At 36.6% G+C, this 13,230-nt stretch overlaps 1 protein-coding gene across 8 annotated transcripts in view; it reads right to left on the bottom strand.

Annotated features, from left to right (window-relative positions):
• FTO (FTO alpha-ketoglutarate dependent dioxygenase) overlaps window positions 1–13,230 on the bottom strand; it is a 421,101-nt gene that overhangs the window by 172,549 nt on the left and 235,322 nt on the right. For 5 of the 8 annotated variants that reach the window (XM_007474863.3, XM_056812324.1, XM_007474864.3 and 2 more), the window contains one exon: window positions 229–353. The exons of the other annotated variants lie outside the window; for them this stretch is intronic. In XM_007474863.3, coding sequence (XP_007474925.1) covers window positions 229–353 — 125 coding nt within the window. The remainder of the gene's footprint in view (window positions 1–228; window positions 354–13,230) is intronic. 8 annotated transcript variants of the gene reach the window in all.

Genomic DNA, 13,230 nt, shown 5'->3' with positions numbered 1-13,230 from the left:
ATGCACACACACATATATACACAAACACACAAGCCACAGTAAATAATATAGATATCAAAGGTAATAAAGTAAGCTTCTCTAGAAAGCATCTTAAAAGTACCTTTTTTCATGGCCCTCCAATGAGAAGAACTAAGCTAGCAAGAAGAAGTATCAATTAACACTGCTTCCGGACTTCAGGAAGACAAACAAACAAACAAACAAACAAACCCATTTAATTAGATGTCTAACCTCATGCACCATTCCATTCTCAGTTCCTGTCGTGTGGTGAGCAAGGCAAGTAAATCTGTTATGATTTCATTCTTTTGTTCCATGGGCCATCTCTCTTTTCTGATTTCATCAAGCACTGCATTTGTCTAAGAAAAAGGATTTATAAAAAGGAAAGAAAAAAAGAGTAAAAAAACCACAAAATTAATAAAAAAGCCCATAAGCAAATAAGGACAGTAAATCAATGGCTTTTTTTTTTTTATTACAGTTCCACTGCTAACAAATCAATACAGTAAATGATGGTCAAAAATGGGCACCATATATTTGGTATTTAATCAATGTACATGGCACATAAGGTAACCTATAAAGTTCCATTGCCTTAAGTAATACATTGTGCATTCTCACTTTCATTTTCTCAACACACATGCCTATTTTTTTCCCTTTGAGCTGCTGAACATAAGCTATTATTAGAAATGATTTTCACGTACACTTCTCTGTGAGTTGTTTGTTTTTGCCTTTTAAAAAAAAAGAAGTCTTTGACTTTCCCTCTCTTCACTTCCTGCTACCAGCTGTGGCTTTCTGCACTGTCTCTCTCCTTTGAATCATTAATTTCTATTCCCAGCCATACCAATGATTTTTTTCCCCTCCCTCTCTTATTCTCCTGGTTAGCAGAAAAACAAAAACAAAAAAACAAGGCATTGCTAAGAAATAAATATGAGCACAGAATGCAAGGATTATATGATATCCAAACTGACATTTTCCACATTTGAAAATCCACTGTACATACAATTATAGTCATATTTCCAATGAGTTAAAGGCATCTTTAAATATAGATAAAAGGTCATCTATAAGCAAATAACAATTTTGCGGGGGATATTTTATTCTATGATTATGGCAACAGAAGGAAATTATGCTCAGAGTTGTACATATACATGCTCATATTTACAACCTTTGCTTAGTTCTAGGAAGCCAGAGGGGAAAGTATAACCTTCACCATGTTTAGACTTCAAGAAATAAAATTCAATGCTCATATTTAATTATCTTTTTCATTTGATTCCAACTGTGATAACTAATTTTAGCCTATATATGTATATATAATTAAGATCTCTATAAAACACACAAAAATAATATGAAAACTGTACAGGTGTAGCTTTAAATCTGAGCAATGCCCAGGCATTCCAAGTATACACTTTTTTAAAACATGTGCATCTAACTTCATATAATCTGAAGAAGAGAATTTAAAACTCTCAGAAAATTGTTGTACTACATTTGAAATGTCTTTCGGCAATGTTCTTTTTTTTTTTTAACCCCTACCTTCTGTCTTGGAGTCAATACTGTGTATTGGCTCCAAGGCAGAAGAGTGGCAAGAGCTAGGCAACGGGGGTCAAGTGACTTGCCCAAGGACCTCCCATCTCTAGGCCTGACTCTCAATCCACTGAGCTACCCAGCTGCTCCCCTTTGGCAATATTCTAAACACAAAAACTTTTAGAGAAAAGAAAAATCCCCATATTGGTATTTTAAGTACCCTATAATTTCCTACCCAACTTATGCCCATTAAAAACCACACTCAAAGTTCCTGAATAATTTGCACTTCCACTGATTTTATATAATCTATTTACAATCTACACAATCTGTTTATAGCCTCATCTTCCAAGGACAAGGGGGCTTCTATCAGAGCTCTGTTGGACACTCTAACTGGTTGGCCACAGGATTTTCAGACCTCTGCTGCATAACTGAATTGCATGGCCTCTTCAGGTAATCCTACTGCTCAAAGGCTGATACCAACAAGTATCTAAAGCATGTCTAATTCCAAAGAAGTCCAGTTTCAAAGAGTATTCAACCAAAAGCCTGTTTCTTGGCTATGTACAACTTAACTCATGTATACCGAACATGAGAGCTATATGGGTAACAAAAGGTTATTTAGCTCCCTTCCATGTTTGAAAGGCACATATTATTTTTACTAAAACAAAAATGCTGGAAAAAGATCTAATTGTTTGCAAGTTCTAGAACTTCTTGGCATGACTGCATTAAGAGCTTACAAATTATGACAGCAATGATCTAAAAACAGCAGAAGAAAATAGGAAATAAGACTTCTTCCCAACATCTAGAAAACTTTCTTTATTCATCACATCATTTGAAAGTCACTTATTTTATTTCAGAAGAACTGTGGGAAAACTGAGGAAAAAAGGACAGATTTACCTGGAGATGGGAAGGCTTCCTGAAATCAAATCTGTCCTCAGTTGTCACTTATTAGCTATGTGATAGACAAGTCAGTGTCCTCACCTGTAAAATGTGCTAGAGAAGGAAATGGCAAACCATTCCAGTCTCTGCCAAGAAAACTCCAACTGCTATCAGGAAGAGTCAAACACAACTTAACTGAACAACATAACAATGAATGAAAAATAAGCACTCCAGAGACAAAGATATTAATATGTAATTGAATATAAGAAACCCTTCCTAATAAAGAATGAAAACTACATTAACTCCTCATACTCAACAGGGGATAAGAGACTAACTATCCAATCTACAAAAAATGTCTTTTCTTTATAAATTCATTAGCTTCAGATCTCTTTTACATGCTCAACTTTTCTAGCCCAGTCAAATGATTATTCAAGTTTCAAAAATGTCATTTATGTACAACTTTTTAAGTCCATGTCTAGGATGTATTGAAAGTTACATCCAACTCAATGTATCATATAAATTCAGGATGAAAGATGACAAGCAGGGGTAGAGTTCCCTGGATGAATGAATAACTATGGTTGTAATGAGAAAACAACAACAGAAGGGCAAGTCAAGAATGAATCTATAGACCCTAAGATAAAATTTTCAAGTTGGAGACAGCACTCTCATTCTTTTTAAATTTAGGATGAAAAGGACTCAGTGCACTAAAGACACCAAAGGACACTTTGGATTGCCAAGACAGAATGTTTTCCCAAGGCAGTTAATGGTGATATTTTCCTCTTCTTAAGAGTGTCATCTCCTCCAAACTTGACTTCACCTAGGAAAGATTAATAGGCCATTTACCCATGAGCAGCAGCATGGATGACAGGGCTGTCTCAAGAGAATCATAAATCTGAAAATACCAACATATCCTCACTCCTTCCAGAGCCTAAAACGTAGCCTGATCTCAAAACCTGGGAAAAGTATACAGCATTTCTGAGAGAAATAAAATTTGTAGGTTAAGTTTCATGCCATAGTAACTCTTTTTGACTGAGTTAAAAACCTAGGGGAGCATGGAAATATTGACAAGCCTCAAGCCATAATCCACAAGGAGTAGGTTGGAACCAATAACATTTTCTCCTTCAGTTTCAACTCAAATATAATTAATCTCCCTGACTCTAGATCTGTGACAATTCAACAAGAATGTCATTAAGTATTCTATTCTTCAAAGCAAATTTTAAAAACTCAAATACTTCAACCTGTGTGTGATCAAGAACTCAGAGAATGAGCAGCTTCTAAATGTCTCACTTGATTTAGAGAATTGGGAACCATATTCCATATGAGAACCAAGACGCCATTAGAGGAACTATATACCAGACACTATCCAGATGCACAAGGAACCTGTAACTTTAAAAAAAATATTCAATGATGTAAAATACTTAACCTTTGACAGTGATTTTTAATTTTGGAATTGGCCAAAAATCATTAAAAGACCAGTAAGAAACTTGTAAGGTAAGTGATCAAGCTGAGTCAAAAAAGTTGTTGTGATTATTAAGTATGAATGAACTGAATTTCCTTGTGTGGCTTATAAATTGGCTATAAAAGACAATTCTAAAATATAATGTTGAATTCCAAAGATATTTTTGACAATGGTAATATTCATGAGATAGGGTTATAACTCCAAAAAAAACCATGAGACATAAGTTGATTTTGAGTATATAAATTCACAGATTCAAGAAGAATCATTGACTTTTAGTTACAAAGAACTTCAAAAGCCACTCAATCCAACTCATACCCAAAAAAGAATTCCTTCTACAATATATTCAAAAATCTATTATCCAGTTTCTGCCTCTAAAGATGGAGAACTCACCATCTTTTGAAGCTTCTAATTCCACTTTGAGAATAATTAGGAAGTTTTTACTTATGCCAAAACTAAATATGCCTTTGTATATTCCACTCATCATTCCTGGTTCTTCCCTCTAAGAACAATTCTAATCTCTCTTCCATATAACAGTCTTTCAAATACCAATACAAATATCATCTTTTCTTGTCTAGGCTGAATATTCCTAATTCTTTTAACTTCCTCATGTGGCATAGATTTGAAGCCCATTTGATCTCTTCTGGCCACAGTCTAGTTAATCAATGTTTTTTCTAATCTGTGGTGGTCAGATTTGAATATTATATTACAAAAGAAGCTGGTAGCAATGACACTGTAGAAAGAATTCTGTATTTGGAGTCAGAATACCTAGTTTTGAATTCAGAAAATGATACTAATTTTCTTGTATGGCTCATAAAATGGCTATAAAGGGTAATTCCAAAATAACTTACTACAACTCTCTGACACTAATAGTTGAGGGGTGAATGGTCTGATGTAGGGAAAGATCTGAAGCAGGGATGTCAAGCGAGCAGGCCAATAAAATAGGTCAGGTATGAGGTGAAGAGGGAGGAGAGAAAGGGCCACATATGAGAGATATAAAGGTCGAATCAGTGGAGCTGGGCAACTGATTGGATATAGAAAGAATCAGGAGAGACATGGTGAGAGTGAGGAGTTGAGGATGTTAGGCTGTAGGCCTGATGAATGCTCAAAATAGTAACAGAGAATTACTAAGAGGGGAGGGCTTCGAATTAAAAAATATTTATTGGGCTCCTATTACCTGCAACCTCCTCATTTTACAGATGGAAAAACTGAGGTCTGGAGTGGTTAAAAGTACAAGAACAGCAAGGAAGCCAGTATGAGAAGGGAATAAAATATAAGAAAATTGGAAAATTTTCAGTTTATAAAAGGCTTTAAAAAAACAAAAGAAAGAGGGTATCATTACTGGTTACAGGACTTTACCCAAGGTCATAAAAGTTAACACTAGAATAAAGCTCTTTTAACTCCATGTTTAGTGTTCACTCAAGCATTTATCAAGCATCTACTGTGTCAGCAACTGTGTTAGGTACTAGGTGGCTGTTGTTTCTTCTGTGTCAGATTCTTTGTGTCCACTCAGATTTTTTTCCAGGGGATTTTCTTGACAAAGACACTAGAGTCATTTGCCATTTCCTTCTCCAATATGTCTCCTTTTACTGTTGAAGAACTGAGACAAATAGGGGTTAAATGACTTGCTCAGAGTCACATTGTTAGTTAAGTGTCTGAGGTCTCATTTGAACTCAGATCTTCCTGTCTTCAGGCCCAAAGTTCCATATTGTCTATATTAGTTAGCTGCCACAGGTGCTACTTATATATAATATATACACACACACACACACACACACACACATATATATATATATATATTTGTATGTTTGTTAAGGATAGCTTCTCTGTATGATATAAAAAATGTTCAAAATGAAAAGCTGAATGAACTGGTCAGAAAATACATATATACATTTATGTGTATACACACATACACAAAATACATACAAAGAATGAAACAAACACTACTCTCTAGGAAGTTTCAGGTTCTATTATATCCCAATGTCTAGCAAGCAGTTAAAAAAAGATAATTATATTAAAATTTTCATTATTTTATGATCACAAGTTAAGATTTACCAAATAGAAGATTTTACTTTTTCTAATCAATAGGTTAAACATTTGTTCTAGCTTGGGTTACCCAAGAGGGAGGAAGGGGAATATGTGGACCCTAAAGATGCCAAGTAAGCTTTAGTTTCTTCTGCCTCAATAATCTGGGCTTACAAAGAGACAGAGGATCACTCAGTGATAAATTGGTAGACCAATGAATCTTTTCGACTATTTCACTCTCAATATATTACATGTCATTCATTCACTTATACAACAAAAAATAAGTCTCAACAATGTGAAGTGTCTTGGCTATACTCCATAGAAAATATTTCCTCATTTTAGAATCAGAGAGTACTAGTATTTATATGCAATCGGGAGTGTGTACACCGAATTAGTTATATGAGAGACTTTCAATGCAAACTCAGTCTGGAAGTCGAATATGCTAATTTCAGAGTAAAATCTGGAAATCTGTCGTTCATTAATAACAATCATCATTTTGGTTTTATTTTATCTTTTAAAATGTTCCTTCCCAATGCAATTGTTTCCTTGAACTGACCAATATGCTACTTCTTGGCTTCAGCACACTCAGAGGGATGTGCTAGTCTCACCAATTCACCATATATTTCCTCAAGAAGAGTCACACAAGCAAGATGGTAGTCTTGCACTATGATTGTTATTCTTGCTTTTCTCAGCAAAAAGTCCAGTTAATGTCCTTTGAAAGTACAAGGGCATAAACTTCAACATCCCAGCGGGACAAAAAAAGGGTAATGCTCTTGTTTAGGTGGGGAGAAAATCATGCCATTTCTATCACTTCTTATGCCTGTCTGCCTCATTTTAGGAGTCCATTTCCCCTCTACACACACAAATTACAAAGATATGCTCCAACTGATAATGAGGGCTAAAGGTTCAGCTTGTGAAGAAACTCAGTTTAAGATGTTATCAGCTAGGAAAGCTATTTCCTCACATCAACACGGCACAGGGTTGTCAGAAATCCTACCAGTACCACCCCTCTTTAAAAGGGCAGGAGCACTTTATTTTTCCCCTAAAGAAAGGCGCAAAACCTACTACTATAGCTACAGTCCCATCAAAGAAAGGTTGACCTGAGGTCTTCCTTCATTTAATGATAGTTAGTGAAAGATTATTGTCTTGTGGGGCCTCTGGAGTCCATTGCTGAGTGATGCCTTCACATTTCCTAAAATGGACTGCATGGACACCACCTCAGATTTCTACCATGCTTAGGTTCTCAGGTCAAAAGAATAAATAAACACTTCTCTTAGCCCTTCTGCCTGCCTTATCTCCCCCTCCAGTGAGCAGGAGGTTTTGGGGGGGGGGTGATATCATTTACACAATGTTGAAACTTTCTTTCCTCCATTTCCTGAATTGGAGGAAAACATATCCTGGATGACCTCCATTGAGAGATAACACCAAGTAACTATTGGGTGTTGTGTACACTAGATTACTTAAGGCAGTTGTCTTCATAATTCCCTACTAACCCTTACCTAGCACCTCCGCCTCACCAATAACCTGAGAAAGGAAAGTAGGAGATAAGCTTACTTGTATTAAAACTAAGGCACAGTCTAAAAGATAATAAAATCCAGAAGGCCATAAACAAAAAAGTCTTTTTTTCCCCCCAACTATCTGGACAAGCCTTTTTTCCCACCTATTGGGGCATTTGGTATGGTTCATCTTAAGATCCAAGTGGTTAATTTTCAAGTGAAAGAGCTCAGTAGGTAGAAAGACAATTTGCATATTAGTCTTTGACATGGACCAGCAAAACAAATTCTGGAGTTCCCACCATCCTCTGCCATGTAGTTAGGAGAGACGATTGACAAGTTGGGGACAAATGTTATTCTGGTTAACATAAAATTCTAAGCAATGGCCTAAAGTATCTTCAACATAATGTTTTGTTGTTCTTTTCAAAGAGGTTTCATATCATCTCAGTCTTGGGTTTGAAATATACCAGAATCCTACTCATTTCTTTGTACCACAGTAACCTGTTTAGCTACAGTTCTTGAGCTGGTCACACCATTAGAATCATGTGGGTAAATAAATGTATAAATACTCAAGACTAGAAAAGATGGTCCCCATGCTGTCCGTGGGGAATCCTGACTACTTGCAGGCATTTAACCTCCATAGCCTATGTCTGGTGTCACAGTGAATGAGGCTAGACATCTGCATTCCAACTGGCAACTTTTGTGCTTTGGATTTTGAGGTAAAAAAATGACTTGTGTTTGTCAGGGAAAGCAAATACAAAAAAAAGGTGGAGAGGAAAAAAAGTGTTGTTTATAGAAGCCAGCTGCTCTAGCTTTGGCGCCAGCAGCTCCTCATCCTGCTATTTTACGCCTGCAACCCCACTGCCCCTACTGGCACAGGTACAGCTAAATGTTGACTTCAATGCTTCGGAGAGCACTCAACTGATTTTGTACATGATTAATTGCCAAAGACATGGCTGACCATATGGAACAGAGAAAGCATCAAGTAATTCATACTTCTGTATGTGATCATTTGGCCCCTGTTGTTTTAATGTACAGGAAAGAGCTAGTATAGCACAGACCTGGTGTCTTGCCCTTGACAGCCCATTAAGAAATCTCAAAGCACCTAGTTGAAGTTATGCTGTTGGCTTTTCAATAGCAGCCTAATAAAACAGAAGCAAAGCTTTCCAACTAGTCTTAAATCTTTCACATACAGTACATTAACCACTGCTGCTAAAACAACTGGTTTCTTATGATAGGAAATGGGATTTGATTTCTAGCCTCTGCATACTTACTGAAAGCCCTTTTCTGACCTTTGTGGAGTTTACAAAATCATTGTTCTTTCTTTCCTGCTATTTCGAAGTTTCTTGCCATAGAGGGCCTAATAGATTTGTTGAAGGTTAGTATATTCTACCCTTACTGTGTGTGTGCAGTTTGTATAATAAAGGCTGACTCGTGGGGAACTGAAATGGCATAATTATTTTTTTTTCAAGAGGATAGGAATTACTCTAGCATCTCAAACATTAGTTTCCTTGAAAGAAAGCATACACCACGAGAGTGGGGGGAACTTCAGAAAAAGTTATTCTGCTTGCCTCTTCATCTCCTCATTCAGTGAAATCCAACTCAATTTGTGAAAATATCCATTTATTTTCCAGTTGTTCTACTCTTTCTGAGAATGACACTCTATGCCAGGAAAAGGAAGAAGGTTCAGGCTGAGATGCAACATCAGTGTCAAATGTGGTAGTCAATTAGCTTTATCCACTATTAAAATCTTTTCAGACAGTTACTTTCAGTGGAGGGCAGGAGGGGGAATATTTCCAGTGTTTTTCATTCAAGGATTTTCAAGTGACACTGCTAAAAAGTTTAATCCCATCAGCACAGTCCTTTTGGCAGTTCTGACACATGCTGGCAGTGATACCTTTCTTGGCACCTTCTATTAGAAAATATTTATATGAGTTTCTGTCTTTGGATTTTCTAGATGTCCAAATTATCCCCACACAAAAAAAAGCCATATATGGGGAAATCTCTCTACCTCAAGATTCACCAGCAGAATTGTAAGTTCCTTTGCTGCTGAAGTTAGCTAACAATACATTTAGTGACCCAAGCCCAAAGGAACTTACTTTTTTTTTTTCTAGGAAAAGATCAACAACTTCTAGTATAAGCAATTTTAAGTGAAGAATAAGATTACGAAATGTCCAGAGAGTGTCTGTATGTGTGTGTGCATGTGCATGTGTATATATGTATCTGTGTTAACTTGTAAGCATGTTAAGGTAAAGTAAACTAAAAAGTCAATACTATATTTTAAATATTAAACAATATTATATAAGCTAAAGTTTCAAAAGAACTTGGGGGCTAGAAAACTTGTTATTTAGAAGCATTTCTATATAAATTTAGATGCATGAAGTACTTGTGACTTAGTATCCATCCTATGAGGTAGACTAATAGTGTTCACCCCAATTTATAGACAGGAGTATCTAATAATATGGATCAAATTGGCTCTCCCCTACACAACTAGCTCTTAACTCCTAAAAATTGAGCCTGAAACAACTGATATTTCTGAGGAAATTTTGCTATTCTCAGCTAAGTTCTAAGGGCAAAGCATAGGCAACTAGCTACACTGAGTACTAAATGATTGAGCCACTCAAAATGTTTGGAATAAAAGTGGCTTAGCACCTTGAGATCCTTGGGTGAGTGAAAGGTTACCCTTTTGCCAGATTCTCCCTCAGAACAGCTCCCTCTGTCACCCAAACATCAATAACACAAAGAATGAAGTGGGTCTGCCATGCACACTGGATTATATGAAGTGTAAAACATTGGGGAGAAGGGAAAGAGGGGGGAAAAGGCCTTTGAAAGGAAGCAGGGGGAAAAAGAAATCACACTTGCAAGAGGATCCAGCTGACAGCTCAGTCCCTAACAAGTGAGACAAGTGAATATGTTTGGAAACATTGTGAATGCGGGAAGAGAGCAAGTCTTTTGTCTGCAGCCCTACAGTGTGTCTTTAACCCAACTGCTGCCTGCATCGCTGAACATATGTTTTCTGCACAAGAACTGAAGCAGAAAAAGGGCTCTTTGTTATAATTCGCTCCTTTGTATGGCCCTCTCTCTCCTCCAACCAATGCTCTCTTTGGGTTGCATCTCAACACGAGTTGAAGTTCTTAAGGCCAGCCAAAGCCCTAGCAATAATTTACCAATGCTCAGAATTGTGGTTGAGGGGACACAAAGCAGAGACCCCATTTTTACCACAGAAAATGCTCTCTGTCATCTTGGTGATACCTCATCAGCATAATCTGAACTATCCTTTGTGTGCATAGTACTGCCCATAGTACTTAGGACCCAGTCTGAGAAGCCATCTCAGTCAAGAAGGGGAAACATTCTCCACATTAAGTCTGATTATGACGACAGGGAAGGAGTTGCCAGGTCAGGTCTTCATCCAGATGCAACTTCTACATCTTAAAAGACCAAACTGATGGGCTTAATTCACTGCATTTGAAACTGAGGTTTGTATGTAATCTATATGGCTCATCAAAGGGAGAATTAAAACAAAGATATGCTGAGAAAATTTGGTTGGTTTAAGAATTTGTTTCAGATATTTGTTACTGGGAAAAATGAAGAGTAAGCATAAGAGGATTAATAGTGTTTCTCTGCCATGTTAGCCAATGATTATCAAGGCTGCTGTTGGTATTACCCATGCAGAGAGATGTGAAGCACCGTTCTATTCTGAGTGGAAGACAGTCTACTAAATATGGAGCCCCACATCAATCCATCAATCAATATTTCTTAAGTGTCTGTTATGTTCAAGGCATCATGCCAAGAATCATGAAAAATGACAAAGTGGAAACAGGTGATCTGTAAATGTCCCTTCCAATTCTAGCATTCAAATAAGTATAAGTTGAGGGCCCTATTCTCTCAGAGTATAAATTGGAAAAAAACAAACCAGCTTGGCGAATCTCAAAGTTGTGAAAGGAAACTCAAAAGTCAACTAGTTTAATTTATACTCTTCTATAAAATCTTTGACATAAATCATTTACAACATATTCTGGTTGACAAAAAAGTAATCTATAGGATACATGTTTTATTAAGCTATTTCACTGCTACCGATATGGGTACTTTTCAACATTTATCCACACAGACATGCTATACATTCACTCTGTGGACAACTAAAATAATGTCTTTTTGAAAGGCGCAGGGAGGTTTAGTGAAAAGTTCTGAACCTAGAGTCAAGAGAAACGTCAGTTCACATTCTATCTTAATATTTATCAGTTGTGCAATCACAGGTTCAATATCAAATCTCTCTGAGACTATATTTTACCACCTATGAGATGAGGGCAGCAAAACCAGAGATGCTTGATCCATTAGGCTGATATAAGGATTAAATAAGATATAATGTATATAAAGATATTTTGCAAACTTTAAAGCACTGACATGAGTTATTATGATTCTTATATATTAAAAACTGTTTGGAATCTATAGGTGAAGAAACTGAGGCAAACAAGGTTAAGTGATTTGCTCAAGGTCATAAAGTTATTATTATTAAGTGTCTGAAGCCAGATGTGAACTCAAGAAGATGTGTTTTCTTGATTCCAGGCAGGGCATTTTATGCTGGAATCTTAAAGTCCCCCAAATCCAGTCCCAATCTACTTTTCAAAACCCATTTCATATTCTTTTCAAGCAGTCTAGTCAAACTGAACTACTGGCTCTTCAAACTCCATTCTGTCTTGCATGTCTAGGAACTTACATATGCTATACCTCATGCCTGGAAAGCACTTCTCATCTTATCTTTGCTTTATCTTCTTTTAAGGCTCAGTTCAGATGAAACCTCCTCTGAGAATCCTTCCCTTAGTTCTGAGGTTATTAATATTCTCCCTTGTTTCAAAATAACTTATATTTACTTATCTGTAGACCTGTTGCTTCTCCTCATAATAATGCTTAGAATTAGGTAATTAGGGACTGTTTTGTTTTGTTATCCCTAGGACTTAACATAGCTCCTCACATATACTAAATACTGACTTTTGTTCTGTTTTGAATTGAATTTGAAGCTTCCTTAAATTGAACAGTAGGATCTTTCAGGTGGGAAAACTGGGGAAAAGAGAGATTGAGTGATTTGCATAAAGTCACACAGCAAATTAGGTGCAGAGCCTAGAGTTCCCGCCTCCTTCTATTACTCTGTCTACTATACTAAACTGCAGGTTTTTAGAGAAACAGCTGCTTTAGTTGAAATAACAACTATCAAACTCTAAGTAAAACAACAGATTGGTAGGAAAGTAAATTCAGTCATACTTTTTCCTCCTACAGACTTAGCTTAACCTAAGCAGTGGTCTTTGCTCCATATGCCTTAACTAAAAGTTGCCTTTTCAAAGCTGATACCGTCTATTCCTTAGTTACTTTTTTTATTCTGTAAACTGAAAAAGAAACCCACAAAAACTTCAGTTTTAGGAATCCAATCTTTAAAAAATTAAATCATAGATTTAGAACTGGAAGAGAGCTTGAATACAACTCTTTCATTTAGTAGAGAGGGATCAGAGGGCCAGAAAAAAAATGATTTGACCAATATCAAACAGTTAGTAAGCTTTAGAGACAAGTGAAAAATCCAGGTTTTTATTTCATTTCATTAAGTCTAGAGTTACAAAATAGTGAGTGTGTGTGTGTGAGTGTGTGAGAAGGACACAGAGACACAGAGATAGAGACAGAGAGAAACTGAGACAGAGAGAGAGAGAGAGAGAGAGAGAGAGAGAGAGAGAGAGAGAGAGAGAGAGAGAGAGAGAGAGAGAGAATTAGAGAGAGAGAGAGAGAGAGAGAGAGAGAGAGAGAGAGAGAGAGAGAGAGAGAGAGGGAGAGAGAGAATTAGAGAGAGAGAGAAAGAGGAGAGGGAGAAGGACAGAAAGAGAGAGAGGT

Source organism: Monodelphis domestica, chromosome 1, assembly GCF_027887165.1.
Source record: "Monodelphis domestica isolate mMonDom1 chromosome 1, mMonDom1.pri, whole genome shotgun sequence".
NCBI classification, from domain to species: Eukaryota; Metazoa; Chordata; class Mammalia; order Didelphimorphia; family Didelphidae; genus Monodelphis; species Monodelphis domestica.
The sequence above is the reverse complement of the archived record's forward strand: the minus strand, read 5'-3'. Positions and strand labels throughout refer to the sequence as shown.